Consider the following 16,809-nt stretch of genomic DNA (forward strand, 5'->3'; position numbering starts at 1 on the left):
GCTGCTTGCTGTAAGACAGGAAGAATCCTGGACAAAATAGTTCTGACAAGATGCAGATGATATGATTAGAAGTTAAGTGGGCAGAGGATTGTAACATTGAAGACAGAGATGCAAATCAGGTATCAGTCAGTGGTAACTTCTCTGCCAAAGCCAAAACAGTGTTTCAGTCAGCCCAAATGAGCTAAAACTGGCCAAAGCAGTATCATATCTAAGTAGGTACGGGAGATAATGAATTGTTGGGGGATTCAATAGGAAGACAAGAAGCAGATTACTTTATATTTACCCATATAATAATAGTTATTTATTATAGTTTACTTCATTGGTGTTCTAGCTCCAGCATAAAGATTTCAAATAGAGAAGTCTGAAGATTTTTGACTATGATTCACCCATCTGCCCTGATATTCTTCCTTCCCCACTTTATTATATGTAACAGTTATATTCTTGCTTAGAAAAGTTCTCATCATCAAGCAAAAATACCAATAGTGTGGTAGCACTTCTCTCCAGAAAAGAGTGCAGGTGTTCACTCTAGCAAAGTGACCCCTAGGAGAGAACACTGTTAAAGGAAATGAAAGAAGCAGAAATTTATTCTTTAAACAAACAAGTTGGATTCTTCAATGCTGTAAAGAAAAGAAAAGTTATCTTACTCCTTGTTGGCCCTGTATGGCTCACGGTAAACTTTGAAACCTGCTGTACTTTGTCTGTTTTACATATGAAACAATCTTTTCTTCCTGCATATTTATACTGAAAAATGAAACAATCCATTAAGAAAGAAAAACATAGAAAAAAATAAGGAAAAGGAGAGAACACTCCCTTCTACTCAAGCTAGAAGTTGTTACAGACCACTTTGGAACCAAGACTAAAACAATCAGGAGCAGCAAAGAGGTTCAATGTTCAGACTAAGCATGTCTGTTTCCCATTTACAGTGGGAAGGCTGCTGTGCTCAAATGCACAGACTTGCCTTTCCTGAGAATCTGCTTCTGTTTAAACAGCACTTCTGGAAGAACAAGACAGGTCTTTTGTTTTCAATAACAGAACATTTCCTAACTGAATACAAAAATCTTAGCTTTTAGGACAGGATTCTCCCCACCTAAAAATTAGGAGTGAGAAGTACAGCAGATCAAGGTACAGATCACATAGGTCTGAAGACACTTAAGGATGTATTGAACCAAGGCAAAATTATCGTTGCAAAAGAAAAAGTAGGGAGAGAAAGCAGTAGTATAAAGACTTCTTTAAAATCCTGCAACCTAGTGGTCCCTAGATTGCTCAGCTAAAGAAACTGTGGTTACTTATCACTGGTAAACAAGAACAATGCAATCTATGACTTCCCTCAGCCAGGGAGCCCTTGGGGGCCCCTCTGTGGCATAAGGAATTCCCAATATTCACAGAATCTTTAGATACCTCTTCTAGGACGCTTTTAAGAAAAGGAGCCTTGGAAACTTCAGTGTACAAGCTTCTGGGAACAAGGATTGCCACTGTTCAACTATGCCACTGTGGATGGAAAGGGACTGTCTTTTCCTCTACAGGGAGGGAAAGGTCCATGACAGCCCTACCATATAATTAAGTGGTATTGGAACAGGGATGAAAAAGGAGCAGAAAGGAAGTTATGTATAAATCTCAGTTCAAGCCTCAAGGATTATAACAATATGCACTTCAAAGCTTCTTTGCAAGAGTAGCTTAAGTTGGCTCAGGACTTATGAAAAATCACACTTTATGAGCTTCAGTAGCTAGAAGTAATTTCATGTATTTGTTAGTGCTTGTTACTGATCAGTTTTGTATTCAAACCAGAATTCAGTTTTACCCCAGTGCCTGAAGGAGCAGTAGAATGACTGAGAATGCTCAGTTCTGGTTCAACCAGGAATTGATCCCACCACCTCCTATGGCCTGTGCTGGACACAAAACCAGGACAGCCTTTTGCATTAAACACAGTGTTCACAGTGAACACACTGTTGGAAAAGATGTATCATACAATGTCTGCAAAAGTTACAAAACATAACCTACAAGAATATGAAGAAAAAGAGACAACATCCTCCATTAGAAGCATCAGTTCAACAGAAGATCAGAGGAAAAAACTGGTTTTTTTTTATTTTTACAAATTTGTCTCCTCTGCTAAATTTTGCAAACCATTTTTTCACTGTTTATACAGGGAAACAACATTTACTTGGGGCTGAGTAGAAAGAAAACAGGAAAATGGAACTGCAAAGCCACAAAACTTGACTAGATCACCACTATTAAGTGGGTTTTTTTTAACTGATAGATTTCAGTACGTTATTGTGCTCTAGCTTTCTTATTGCAACCTTTTAACTTACCCATCCAGGAGAGATGTTAGCAAAGGGGCCACATCTGCAAATACTGCATCTTGAGACTCTAAATCATTGTAAACTCTGAGGAACAAAGTGCAATGATTAACCAAAGAAAAAATAAAAATGTTGTCACAAGAACACAGACTATAGAAACTGTAGGCCAGTGACATGAAACTTGGGACCTGCTGACATTTCTGTGTCAGAGAACTGAAAATTAGAACTCCGAAGTTCTCACTAACATTTTGGGAGCAGCTGTTGTTGTGTTTTGGAGCGAACAACCCATAGGTGTACACCTGTGGATTTCTGACCTCATCCTAAACCTCCTGCCTGCCTCTCTGGCCACAGAGTCCTTTTTTAGGCTGTACTGGATCCCTATTACTTTTTCCCACCTACTAGAATGTGAAATAGCCCTGCTGCCTGGACCTCCTTTGTATCACGTTATAGAAGATGGTGGTCAGTCAAGTCGTACTGCCCTTTAGATGTGGGTAAAGTTCAGGGGGGAAAAAAAGAGGCATGGAGGCTGCAAACTTGCTGAGGACTTGTCTCAGAAGACTCAGTGGCAAAGCAGAAATCAGAATGCTCCTGAAGGCATGTTTAAGGATGCACTGTCAACCAAAGGTACTTCCACCCCCACCCCTGATGAACTACCTACTCTGAAATCAACACTTCTCACTCAAGGGAAGACTTTCTTTTACATAATGATGTGGAGTGCAGGCCTATTTTTAAACAGAATGGAAGACAAGTAAATTGCATGAGTTATTCCACCTCTTAGAAAAGAGCAATAACAGTTCAATACTTGGGCTAAAATGATGTCTGAAACAACTCCATATGTTTTTTGAATGCAAGGAGAAAAAAAACCAAACAACCGTTATCTTCAAAGAAATCTTTCCTCCAACCCTTTCAGGTTTGTACAACATAAAATCAAGACCTGAAAACAGGAAATCATCCAGGAGAGGAAATTCTGATCATAAAACGTGGATATCCTAACTTGTTCATTTCTTCTGCAGCACACCAAAAATGTATCCTCCCCAAGATTACAGCCTGCAGCACCCATGTTTATACAAGATGAAGAGAATCTAAAACATGAATGTCATTACCCACAGTTAAATACTTGAGGTATGAATGCTTATCTTTTGAAAAGGTTTCCTTTTCTGGTATCTTTCTGTGGTGATTTTTTTCTTTTGGTCTAGCTCTGTTTTCCAAAAGGTGATATATGTTCTTTATAGCTCACAGCAAAAGGGCTAATTAGAAACAGGAATTTTGGTAGCATAACCATTACAAAGCATAGACACTTCTCTGTGTATACAGTACACCAGCACACTTCACTCAACAGCATCCCAGAGACTGTACAGGATACTACAAGGTTAACTGAATGAAGACAAAGCGTGCTCTTCAGCATTCACTCAAACCTCTTTGTATATCTGACCATGATCTGTCTGCTATACTCTATAAACTGCACAAATAGAGTTTTTGTATTCATGCTCTCCACGAACAAGATTGTACAGAGGGATCACTGATAAATGGATACAGAATTGGAGCCAATGCACTGAATTCAGCATTTTTCCTGACAACAGCCAGAGGAAGGAGCAAGAAACAATATGGTAGCCAGAGACACAATAATTCATCTCTGTGCCTTATCCTAATCCTTAAAAGTTGTATACTGGCCTCAAAACTGAAATATGAGTTGAATCTCTGTTTCAAAAAAAATATTATTAGAATTAGCATTCAGGGTTTTTTTGCATCTTGCTGAATTCTTGGCCCGGAGCAACATCCTGTGGCAACGTTTTCCACAGACTAATTGTAAGCTGCATGAAAATGTACTCTCTTTAATAAGAAACGGAGCACTTGTCTGGCTTGACAGACAAATACTGCTTGTTGCTATTCCACTGATGTGCCATCATAGTGCACTGAGAAACCAACAAATATGCAGGGATGTGGCACAGTTTGGACCAGGAAGACACAGGCACTGAATACTCTGTCCCTGCTTTGCATGCACATGAGCATATGCTTCAGTAAACTTTGCACATCAAATCTGCAAGGTCAATATAAAAGAGCAAAAGCACTTCCAAACACTCTTCTCTGCTTCATCTATCATCTGCAATTGATGAAATATTCATTAGCACCCAGTCCTCCATCTTAACCTCCATCTGAGGTCTCTAACTCAGTATGTGTTGAAATATTTTTTCTTCACACATCAAAACATCTCAGAGCTACTACATACATTTTAAAAAAGCAAAAAGAAAAAAATACTTAGGTATTTTAAAGATTAAAACATTCACAGTTGATGACTTTTGTTGCCTAAAAAACCAAACACAACCCGGGCTAGAATCAATCAGTCTTAGCAGTTAATTTGCACAGCAAAGTAGAATCACAGAATCAATTAGCTTGGAGAAGACCTCCAGAGCCATCAAGTCCAACTTTTGACTGAAGGCCACCTTGTCAACTAACCCATAGCAGTAGATGTCACCTCCAGTCACTTCTTGAACACTTCCAGGGATGGTGACTCCACCACCTCCCTGGGCAGTCCCTTCCAGTGCTTAAGCACCCTTTCTGTGAAGGAAATCTTCCTGACGTCCAACCCGAACACAGGTTGGACACCCACCTAAGCCCTAGTGCAGATGAGGCCATTTCTTCCAAGAACAGCCACAGCTGGTGTCAGTACAGCCATGTCAGGGTCAGGCTCCAGTAGCTGATCCGAGGAAAGGCACTGGCTTCCATGTTACAGTAACTACTCAAATATTTACTCAGCTTCCTAAAGGGGTTTTACTGCCACTACTTAGCTGCTGTGGTTCAAACGCTATCCATACTGAAATAAAGTGGTTTAAAGTAGTCTTGAACTAGTTTATGCTACACTGTAACCACAGCCTTGGCTGAAGCATGGACACCCACTTCATCAGCTCTCTGAAACCATGAAAGATGCTGCAAATCCAAAGAGTCTCTTTCTAAAACCCCATGTATTTTTACCAGAAGGATAGATTTGTCCCTGTGTAATGATTAATGTGAATCTCACATTGAAAATTCTGAGCTTCCTTTTTATTTTGCTAACGATTTGCCAATAAAATTATAAAAGCATAACATGCTGAAAGCTGGAATTTTCTTCCTGAGCTGAAATCAAATATTTTGACATTTATTAGTTCCATAAAGTGTTGCTAAAAAAATAAACATTTTAGAGTTCATAAGAACCATATGCTTTTCTGTTTATAAAAAAATAGCTGTACTGGGACACTAGAAAAACATTCCTGGAGAACTGCATTCTTTGGGGGATTTACATTTTTTTAACCCTTTTCCTGATTACCAGGATCTACACCACGTTTCCAGAATCACAGCACCTCTGGAGTTCTGTGTCAATACCATTAACTGTGCTGCTCTACAGAGTTGAATTCCAGCATTATTCTGTGTTTGCTTCAACTGTTATGGCTGGGTTAGGTACAGCTGAAGAGTGAAAAGAATTACTTTGAGCAGCTTAAAAGACATGTGAGGGGGCCTTGTACCCTAAGAGATCTCATATGCCTCAAATCAAAGGACTCCTATAACCTACGGGATCAGTAAAGCTTTCCCAAGATCTGCATTATCTCAGGATTTTTCAGGTGATTGACGGCCTACAGGACAGTAATCCCCATTCTCCTGTGAGTAGAAAACTGCAGCACTTTAGAAGGACTCCTTGAGGAAAGGGTCAATGACTAATAATGTTTAGCAAACCTACAGGATTTTCGGCTGAACAGGCTCAGACATTAAGTTTAAACCAGGACAGATAATTCACATTGGGTACATCTGACTTTAAATCAAGTTTTGCCTTCAAGCATGGAAACATAAAATCATCCTCTTGTATTCCGTTTCCAGAGGGTTTTGGAGCATGGTTCAGAGCAGGCAGTCTCCTGAGTCATTGCAATATATAGATGCAAAGTTTGCACTAGAAAGAGGCATTGGGGTAAAATTTTGTATTTCTCTGTTTACAGAGTTCTCACTGTACTATTTAAAAGGAATGAATACTCCTTTTTTCAGAGGTCCAGGTCAGCACCTGTTTCGAAAGAACAGAAGGCACCCTTCAGCCTGACTCCCAGCAGTTTTCTGTCTCACTGACGGAAACCGTCAGTGACTCTGGTGTCCCATTAAAGCCCTTATCACACATGGTGCTTTCAAAATCCGATTAGTCTCTGTGGATTTTTGAGCATCTAATATGGAAAGCAGTCATACTGTAGCCTTTCCTTTGGGGAGAACTGATTCCCATGTCACTGCTCTGCCTTGCTGCTTATGGTCAGGCTGTTGAACATCAACTCATACTAGTGCTCAGTCCAGGTCCTGCCGCAGTCATGCTCTATGTCTAATGCTGAAATCATGAAATCCACCTCAATTCATAGAATCATTGAATTGTCTGGGTTTTAATGAACCTTTAAAGGTCTCCTAGTCCAATCCCCCTGCAATGAGCTGGGACATCAACTAGATCAGGTTACTCAGAGTCCCATCCCACCTGACCTCAGATGTTTCCAGGAAGCTGATATCTAGTCCCTCTCTGGGAAACCTATTCCGGTGTTTCACCACATTCATAGTGAAAATATTCTTCCTTATATCTAGTCTCAGTTGACCCTCTTTCAGTTTAAAACCATTACCTCTGTTCCTATTGCAACAGGCCCTACTAAAAAGTTTGGCCCCATTTTCTTATGAGCTCCCTTTAAGTACTCAAAGGTAGACAACACTTCCTTACCTTTAAAACATTCTGCTACCTTGCAACATGTTGTGAGGATCACAACAGCTACTCAGATTGTTAAAAGAGTCATGTAAGTCTCTATACAGGTTTAAACTTAGCCATATCAGTAGTCTTTGCTGAGAGGGAAAACTGATATCTATTGCCTGAAATGGATTATTCTGTCCTGGGAAGAATATAATTATCACACTAAAAAAACCTCAAGAATTCTCCCCCCCACCTCCACCACTCAAAAAACCCAACCAAAAAGAGCATTACCCTCTAGCTAATGCCTACTAAAAAAATTAGTCTTCACTATACAAATCCTCCAGCAATTCAGATTTCCAGATTGCTACACAGGACTACCCACCTCTCAAACTGGAATGTCTTGTTTACTGAGGCATGACCAGGACGGCTACATTTGACAAGGACAGTTTCCTAAGAGAAAAAAGCAAATTACTGACTGTTAGTATCACAGGCACAGACAGAAAAGCAAATATGCATCAATTCTGTATCAGGAGACAGCTTTAAGGATCAGGAAGCCCAAGGCCCTTCTCCAGCAGTCGCCAATACACAAGGCTTTAGAGCCTGTAGAATGCAGTGAACTTGCAAAACCATAAGAAAGGCTCTCAAAACCCATTAAAGTTATTAAACAACAACCAACACAAAACATGCACTTAAGTTCAAGAGAAAGATCCAAACCCTTACCTGAACTTTCTTTGTACCTAGAAAGTCATAGGCAAGTAAACACAAGCTCCCCAGCTGCCACCACTGGCACAAAAAAATTGCAAAGAAGAATTCTTTTTTTAATTGTTGGGAAAATTTTCACTGTAAAAGTGCACTGAAAAGTGCCTCTTCAGATTGATTTCATACATAGCTATGTCTAGAACTAAGCAGATGTGCATTTCATTAAATAACATGCTAGTCCACAACTAAGAGGAAGAGCTGCACCACCACAATCCATAGAATTCCATGAGTTTTGAGTAGAATTTACTTTCCAGATGAGTTATATGATAACTTTGTAAGTCTGAAAAATATGTAAGCAGCTCTCTAAACTATTACCAGAGTACAATCACAGCAGTCTGACGTGGATTCTGTAGCAAATTCTGTGCTCTTCTGCTCCTCATGGCAAATGTTGCTTAATTGCCGAGAAAAGCAAAGAAAAAAGATGGGGGGAGGGCTCAACAATTTGGGTGGAAGCTCTCCAGCACACAAAATACTTCATCAATTCAAGGAGATTTTCTAGCTTACTAACCTGTGGTTACATTACTGCATTTGATGGGAGTGCTGAAATTCCTAATGTGCTTCCAACAAGTAGCCTTGGAGTGCTGAACTAGTGGCCTTCAAATAAGTATTGCCACAGACTGAAGTTATAAAGAGCTGAGCAAATAATAATCACATATCAGTATGTCCAGCATGCAAAAGGCTAATAAACATCAAATTTCTTCCTTTGAGTTTACGAGTACTTCTACTTCTGGAGAAAAGAAATTGTGATCATTATCAAACTAATGATGACAAAACACTTACTCTACAGAATGAAAACTATGTTACCCACCCCAGTACTGGCAAATTTAGCTGAGAACAGATGTCAGTACAACCCTGCTACAAAATGGCCTGACACAAAATTCTAATAGGATTGGTAATCAACAGGTTCTGGGGCAAGGGAAAAGGAAAAAAACTGAAAAGGATAAGAGAATGATGGAACACATTTCTGATTCAGATATCAAATTTACTTGTAAACCAGCTTTCTCTAAGGTGAGAAACGAGACAGAAAAACCTCTATTTGCATAACATAGAAACAAAAGAATTGACTGTTAATAGGCAGAAGTTTCACATAAGCATTTGTAATGACCACGTCCAGTCTGGTTTTGAATATCTCTAATATTTGGAGAGCCAAACCCTCTCTTGGCAACCTGTGCAGTGTTTGACTACCCTCACAGCTTCTTCTCATGTTTAGGCTGTATTTCAGATCGCACTCATTCCCCCTTGGGCTGTCATCACCAGGAAGAGTCTGTGCATTCAGTACCTCCTCACCTGCTCATTTTCTCTGATACTGACAATACCAGCACTGCTCAGTGTCCTAATCTGTGTGGAGTGGTTCAACCTGATGTGTGGCGTGTACTCCACTCTCCACAGAAGAAAGACTCACACAGAGGTTAATGTTATATTGAGGAGCTGAGCATGCACAGGACAGCAAAAAGAAAACTTCAAAAATCTCCAAGTAACTTAAAAACTGAAAGGAAATACTTTTCCATACATCTAGTAAAACTTTAAGCCTTCTTTAGACTTGAAATCAGAATAATGATTTCTAGACAAGATGAGCAAGATCAGAAAAGAGATCATGTGTCTTAAGAATGATATGAATCTCTAAACAAACAAAAGAAAAAACACTCAAAGACTAAATGGAAGTCATGTTGTCTCCATGGATCTGGTTCTCAAATGTGCTGCTTTCTAACACAATCATGGCAAATAACTGCCTGGTTATGTTACACACAAAGTATTTTCAGGAAAAAAATCTTGAGAGACAGTCATGATCTAAAAAGCAAAACAAATAAACTCAGCACCTTTACCACAGACAGTCTTCCTTCACCTTGATCTAAAATTTCCTTTAAATCATTGTCTGGGAAATGGTTGTTTTCAGAAATATAATCTTTGACTGTGTTGCAACTAAAAGCTCAATAACAAGTCAAGCCCCATATTTTAATCTGAAAATTGCACATTTATCGTAGCCACAAGCATAACAGCTTCAGTTGTTAATAGCAAAATAAATAGGCAATAAACATTTTTTTTCCTTTACTTTTGTAAGATTAGTCTAAATTGAGTGTTTCTTGTAAGAAGGATTCTTGCAACAATGTTTTTTTCTTAAAGAAAGATAAATTCATATTAAGAATCTAACATAAAGACTTCAGGTATTTGACCAAAACTGGAAAGTATTTTAACTAAATAAATGTCAAGGCAAACCAATAAAACATTTGAAGCCTATGTTGTGTTTTCCAAAACCAGGAAGTTGATATTTTGCAAATTTCATTTCTCAATCAAGCCTGTGCTTATATTTATATTCCTGAAATATTTCATACGATTAGCATATTGAAGGTCACTCTTTCATACAAAGTAAAATTCATAAATTGGCATAAACAAGCAGACAAGCCTTGCCTGTAAACATATAGATACTGTAATACATCAGATATCTATATGAAATAATCCAAAACCTAAATATTGGCAAATTTCATCCTTGTGCAATAAAATTTAACAGGTCAGAAATGGTTGTAGCATTTTATAGTACAATAAATGTGTCAGGATATCCAGAATACAATGTCTACCATTACAGATCCCTGTTTTTTATCTCCTGACATATTTACTCTTTCTTCATTTCTTCATGTGCTCCATTAGTTACCTAATTGCACATATATATAGATATAGATATGGATATATATAATTATCCACATTATGAAAGTGATATCTGCCTAATGAAACTATAATCTGGGAGATTTAAATGCATAACATACTTCCAGTCACTTCAGCAATATTTTAAGCACTACACTATAAAAGAGAATTTGGCTCATCACCATGTAAGTAACAGTGAGCAGCCAACTAAGAACTATGGGAGCTAAGAAAATTAAAACCCGAGTTAATACTTTGACCTTAGCTCACACTACTGTGCCTTTTAAAATTTTATATCTTGGTAATGGCCTCAATTAATGCTGGAACGTCATTTGGATTTGTAGCCTCAATGACCATGCCTGCTCCGATGGATCTAAGCCAGGATACTTTAACATGCTTGACTGCAGCACCACAGAGGCTGCTGTGCTTCATGAGGTATCATACTTCTGCCCTAATGCATTGGCTGTGTTGCAATAGTAAAATTTGAAGAAACCCTGACATAACTTTAGAAATAGCTACAGCACTGTGTTGGGTTGACCCTGAGTTGATGGACAGTCTTTAAGACCAATTACGCTTCTCACAATTTACATATTTAAACCGCACAGAAAGGCGGGACTTCCCCTTTTTGGTCGGAGCTCGCCTGCTGGAAGGTGGGGGGGGCTCCGAGCCTCCCGGCCCCGCTGGGCCGGGCCGGGGCCACTGCCCCTTTCCCCCTTTCTCAGCACCACGGCACGGACCCTGGGTCGCTGGGGGGGACTGTCCCAGAGCCGCAGGCAGCTAAAACCAGCCATGGACTGCTCACAGCTAAACCCATCCAGCGCGGCTTCTGGGGACAGGCGGGTCCCTCTCCTCTCCATGCGGAGCCGGCGGAGCCAGCGGGAGCCGGCAGAGCCTCCTGTCTGCAGCCAGCACACTTCGTGCTGAACTAAAGAGGACACCGTGCAGCCAGCAGCACAGAGGGAGCGAGGCTTTCCCCACCGTAAAGCCCGAACAAGAACACCCTTCAACATGGCGGCTTCAGAGTCAGAGAAAGAGAAGTGAGTCACGTGGGACGGAGCTGGAAATGGCGACAGGAGAGAAGAGGGCGGTGCCGCAATTCTGGCGCGCAGCTTAAAAGAAACCTTCTTGCATGCCGTGGTAAGAAACCGTAATACCACAAACTGTTTGTCTCTTTAATCCAATGAAAGAACATGGGGGGATGGAGTATCCTCGTGTGCCTGTGAAGATTGTGAAGAATGCCTATGCCAGGCTATATAGAAGTAGTGAGAGGCTGTTAGAGACTTGTGGCGAAGAAAAGCCTCTGTGTGCAGGCCAAAAGAACTTATCCTTAAAAAGATGAATAACCCCATGTGATGGCCCATGTTTTGTAGTATGAAAGAACTGTGAAATTCTTCATGGGAGAGATGTTCTACACACAGCAGACTGTTTGTTTCCGGGCGAGTGTGCTGTTGGTGGCAGTTTGGGAACCACGTGCAACTGAAGGAAAACCTTTTCTTCCTTAAGCATAAGAGAAAGACTTTTTAAGAACTGCAACACTGACTAACATCCCATGTTCTGTTATCCCTTGTGTGAGCTGGATAAAAGGAGAGAAGTGCTGGAAAAGGGGGGGGGGGGGGGGTGAAATTTACTTTAATTTTGTTTTGTTGTTTTCTCTTTACTTTTAATTCTGTTAGTAATAAAGCTCTTTCATTGTACTGCAACTGTTTAAGGTTTGTGCCTGCTTTGCTTTTCTCCTAATTCTTATCTCACAGAAGAAAAATAAGTAAATAATGGATATTTTGAATCAAAACCACTACAAGCACATACAAGGGGCTCAAAGGGACTGACTGCAGGAAGTCAGCAGCAGTTTGACTGCTGCAAACATTCAACCTCCAGTCAAAGGATGGCTGCACCAGCAGCAGCTCTAAGCTATTACCCCTACAAAGAGTCAGGATGAAAATAGCACAAACCACCTGCTATTGCACCCATGGATAATCAAATCTGAGCACCACCTGACCTTGTTGGGGTTTTTTTTAAACTCATGATTCTCATGCCCCTCTTGTTTCTTCTTCTAGTATTTACCAATGTGCTTTTGAATTCCACCCTCAAATACTCACATCATCAGCTGCATATGCCGCTTTTTCTGAAAAGTTTCTTTGCCTGTAAGGGAAGAAAAAAGCACCAATAGGGGAAAAATAGGTACCTTTCAAACCGTAAGTGTTCCACTTAGCTGAGGAAAACCAATGTTTAAAGTGTCTGTGAACTACACATTGTCTGAAGAGTACCTTTCAGAATTGCCACTATTATTGTACCCTATGTACATAATAACACCACAGTTAATTGTGAATAAAAAACAAATTAAAGTGCAATCAAGCAAAATAATCTGCTTTAGAAAGGGCATTCAGAACAAACCAAATTAAGAAGAATTCACATGCAAGCCAGTCTATTATTTTGAGATTGTTGCATGAGCTTGTAACAAGAAGCTTTCACTTTAGAACATTAAAGCAAAAAACACCCTCTTTTTCAAGATCCCTGATCTTGAATCCATGATTAGTCCGAACACTGACTGGGATTACTGAGGTGTATAAATCTATTTATGTGTGAGAGTTTTTGGAGAATCAGTCCATAGCTTTACAGATAAATTTTATTTAAATTACTTTCTATTGCCTTAAGAACTCTTGACAATTATTTGTTCACCCCAGTCCATCCTGTTTTACACTGCAAGTCAGCACCTGATTGCACTATTTCATACGGCAACAAAAAAAGGGAGTGGGTTCCTCCCCAGGTATCCCAAGCACAGGCTAATGCAAGTGTCAACTTCAGGCTTCTTGAAATACCTTGTCTGTTATTTTTGACGTTGTTTTAATTAAAACAATCTTTTTTTTTCTTTTTTTTTTTTTTTTGCAAGATTTGCCAAAAATTGAAACTTTAAAACACTGAATGTACTCTTCTAAAATTACCAGGCAGTAAAAGTAAAATAAAGCCCCAAATCAGCTATTTACTGATAAAGCAAATGATAACATTACTGGTTTCTAGCCACCCACCTAGTTTTCCCCTTCTTTCTTTCTTTCTTTGTATACACTTCAATCCCTATTTTCTTTCATGTTAGTCATCTATGGAGAATTCAGCTTTTTAAGCAGATACTTGCATCTAATCCCTCTTTCCTTTTGGATCTTGGAATGTTTTGACACGTCAGTTACAGTAAGTGTATTATAAATAAGGTATGCAGAGCCAAATTAGACTGAAATAGAATTACCAATGTTTGTGCAGACAGCCAATGTGTTCTATAGCATCACAAAACAATTGTAACGCTGAGTGTGTTTCTCTACCCACGACTTCTGGCAGCTGTTACATTACTGCATCCCAGAATTTGTATAGGATAGTGAATAGAGTCTAAACTGATTGCAGCTGTGTTACTTCTGCCAAGCCAAGGATAATCCTGGCTTGGCAGAACAGCTATGGCTTTCTATTGAGGTCAACATACTTTTAGACAGGAGGATGAGATTGGCTAGAGCCAATTTAGCAGGAGAAAGAAAACAGCAATTAGTTTTTACGATACCAACATTGTCTCCCCACACACAGAAAACCAGAAAAAATCAAGGACACTGTTGTTCTCATATAAATATAACTATTGTTTTCTCTGTATTTTGAGTCAGGTAGGATCTAACACAACCAAAACAGATTACCTGTCTTGTGATACTGAATGTCCAGCAGCATCATCAAAAGGTAGCAATGGTCGAATCCTGCAGTGGACTCTGATATTTCCTCTCAGTTCCTGGGATAAGAATATTAAGCTGTTTTTAACACAAGTTACTGGAGAGGATAAATACACTGAAATTTATCAAACAGACATGAACATGTTTAAGAAAGCAGGTGTTTACCACATCATAGCCCTAGACTCTGTGGGGAGCAAAACAGAATCAAGGTAATTTGTCTTAGTAAAGTAGGAGAAAGTACTTGAGGAAGTATGAGCTCTCCAGACCACTGGAATTGTATAGCCCTCTCCAGTTCACATGGACAAAAAAAACCCCTCCTAGCCATCTTTCCCTTCCCTTCTTTTTTCTCCTTCCTCCTTACCTGAGCTTCTTCAGATACCTGTATTAACTCAATAGACAACATTACACACTCCATTTCTCTTCCACCAGTCCTGAGGAAGATGTGGAATATAAAATATGTTGTATATTTTCCTCTCCACTGTGTTCCTATATGATTAAAAAGCCAGTAGCTGATTTTTCGCTGTAGGCCATTTTAGACCAGTTTATCTCTTCCTTTTTGCTGGTGATCAGTTCTTCTCATTTTGTGTGACTAAACACAGCTTGCCTATGAGGATTATTAACCACTGGAATTAACACCCCACTGCTCTGGGGAATATCCTTTCAGTAAACTGAAACGAGGCAAAATTTAGAAGGTAAGTACTTTTTAATGAAGAGCTTCATAATCCCAGGTAGGAAAACTTTTAAAAATTTTATTTGAAGGAGGCTTGTGTTTCTAAAAATCAGGTCCTAAATCAGGAAACCCAAAACTAGTCATTTGTGAAGATGGGAGAAAGAGTAAATTTAAAGTACAAATAGGAAAAAATTAATCCCAAATGAACCATCACTAATGGCTGAGCAGGTTACAGCTAGAGATATTTGGAAAAATAAAAGATGACTACTTTGCAATATCAAGTTAATAATTTTAAGAATTTTAAAACAATTTCAGAAGCTGCAAATTTAGAGAAGAGGATGAAGAAACTCAAGTTTTGTCCACTATTTAAAATAGATGCTACTCCTTAGGGCAATAGGTCACATGAGTGCATTTGGAAGATCTTGTGTAAAAAGAAAGGGGTGGGGTTTATTATAAGACAAATGTGCCTCAGCAAATAAACACATCATATATAGACAGCTGGGGGAGGTGATATACCCATGTGAAGTACATTCTTTACTTTTACTGGTGAGGAAATTATGGGAATAATTTCAACAAAATAACCCAATTTTCTGTTATTAAACATACTTACAACTAAGCTGTTATGTAGAGCCTTCCTCTTCTGCTTTTCTTTCTCGTATCTCTCTGTCACCTCTTGTAGAGACTGTTCAAGATCAAAAGCTTTTATCTGAAACACTAGAAGAAGGCAGTTTCAGAGAAATAAACTCCATGACTTTACAAAAGGAATTGTCCAGTAGCACCTCATGAAATACAGGCACAAACCTTCTCAACTTCACCAAATTTCAGTTAGGAAGGTTAGTTTCTGATTTACTAGACACCTATGAAAAATCCCATCATAGTTCTTGCTATGTGAAGCTACAAATAATTACCACAAGTATACATGTGAAGTCTTGAAAAGCAATCAAGATCATAAGATATTTAAAGGCAGTTCAAATGTGTCAGTTTAGTTAGAGTGATGTTACCTGCCAGCGAAGCCTGAAACCTAAACTTGAAGCAGCCTGCTGCTAGCTGGGGCTGTCACTTGCAAGGCTCATACCACATCTGCAGTTATTAGACTCATGTGGGCTAACTTTACAAGAAGTTAACATGTCATTTATCCTCAGCCTCACTTACAGTGCTAGTAATCCTTTAAACAGTTACAAGGTTCGCCTTTAAGATAGGTCCATCACTCCATGAGGAATTAATAGGAAAGACCGATCATTTGAACCCTAGGGAGTCTCCTTCACAAAATGGAGAAGAGTGATATGGGTTATTACAAAAGCCTTCTAACTCCACAAATGGTTTTATTTCAGCCCAATTACATTAACACTGAGCAGGCCTAAAGCAAACATAAAGACCAGAAGACATATTATGTGACTGGCAAGCTTGTGCAAAAGCAAGCTTCTAGGAACCCCAGTGGGAAATCAAGGTCCCCAGCAACGAGTGAGCAGTTTGGAGATGTAGGGTATCAAGCAGTCAAAATCAAGGTCTGAGAGCTGAGTTAGCAGATGGCCACCAACCTCAGTGTGCTACCTTACAGAGCAAGGATCAGGCTCAGCATCTCAGCATGGTCACACAGATGATTTATTCTCTCTGGTATAGACTAAAAATCAGATAATTTCATGGGACATTTGTCTACACTAGAGATTTCTCAGATCTTTTTTGCTAATAACCAGTTGACCTCCAACCAGTTCACCTCCAACTCACAGTCTTCCTCCTCAAGTACACGCACGCAGGGGAAACATGACATTAATAGCTGGGGAATCAAAGTCTAGGAGTTTCACTATGAAAAAATCCTCTTGCATCCTGCATGTAGAGTAACACTAGCATGCTTTGGTTTGGAGAATCCCATGCAAATCTGTTACCATAAATTATCAAAAGGGCCACTTACAGTCACTGATCCCTAATCATACTGTACCTTTAAAAACACAAGGCTAGAATCCATTATTCAAGTAATCTCCATAAGAAGTATCTTCATTTACAAATTTGTGTACACATTTTGAGTTACCTAAGTCTCTTAAACAAGCAGCAAGGCAAAGCAATAGATGCTGAGGGTACTCTTCC

General features: G+C 39.3%; 1 protein-coding gene across 5 annotated transcripts in view; it reads right to left on the reverse strand.

Moving 5' to 3' along the window:
• The window catches only part of KIF25 (kinesin family member 25), a 42,349-nt gene that overhangs the window by 15,426 nt on the left and 10,114 nt on the right, over positions 1-16,809 (reverse strand). For 4 of the 5 annotated variants that reach the window (XR_004238826.1, XM_032102406.1, XM_032102403.1 and 1 more), the window contains 5 exons: positions 15,338-15,441; positions 14,028-14,116; positions 12,459-12,501; positions 7,352-7,419; positions 2,307-2,381 (listed from right to left, as the gene is read on the reverse strand). Coding sequence is in view for 4 of the 5 variants with exons in the window: in XM_032102406.1 (XP_031958297.1) it covers positions 2,307-2,381; positions 7,352-7,419; positions 12,459-12,501; positions 14,028-14,116; positions 15,338-15,441 (379 nt within the window). In the remaining variant the exon portion in view is untranslated. The remainder of the gene's footprint in view (positions 1-2,306; positions 2,382-7,351; positions 7,420-12,458; positions 12,502-14,027; positions 14,117-15,337; positions 15,442-16,809) is intronic. The other variant, XM_032102405.1, reaches the window with a different exon arrangement.

Source organism: Corvus moneduloides, chromosome 3 (assembly GCF_009650955.1).
Source record: "Corvus moneduloides isolate bCorMon1 chromosome 3, bCorMon1.pri, whole genome shotgun sequence".
Classification (NCBI taxonomy): domain Eukaryota; kingdom Metazoa; phylum Chordata; class Aves; order Passeriformes; family Corvidae; genus Corvus; species Corvus moneduloides.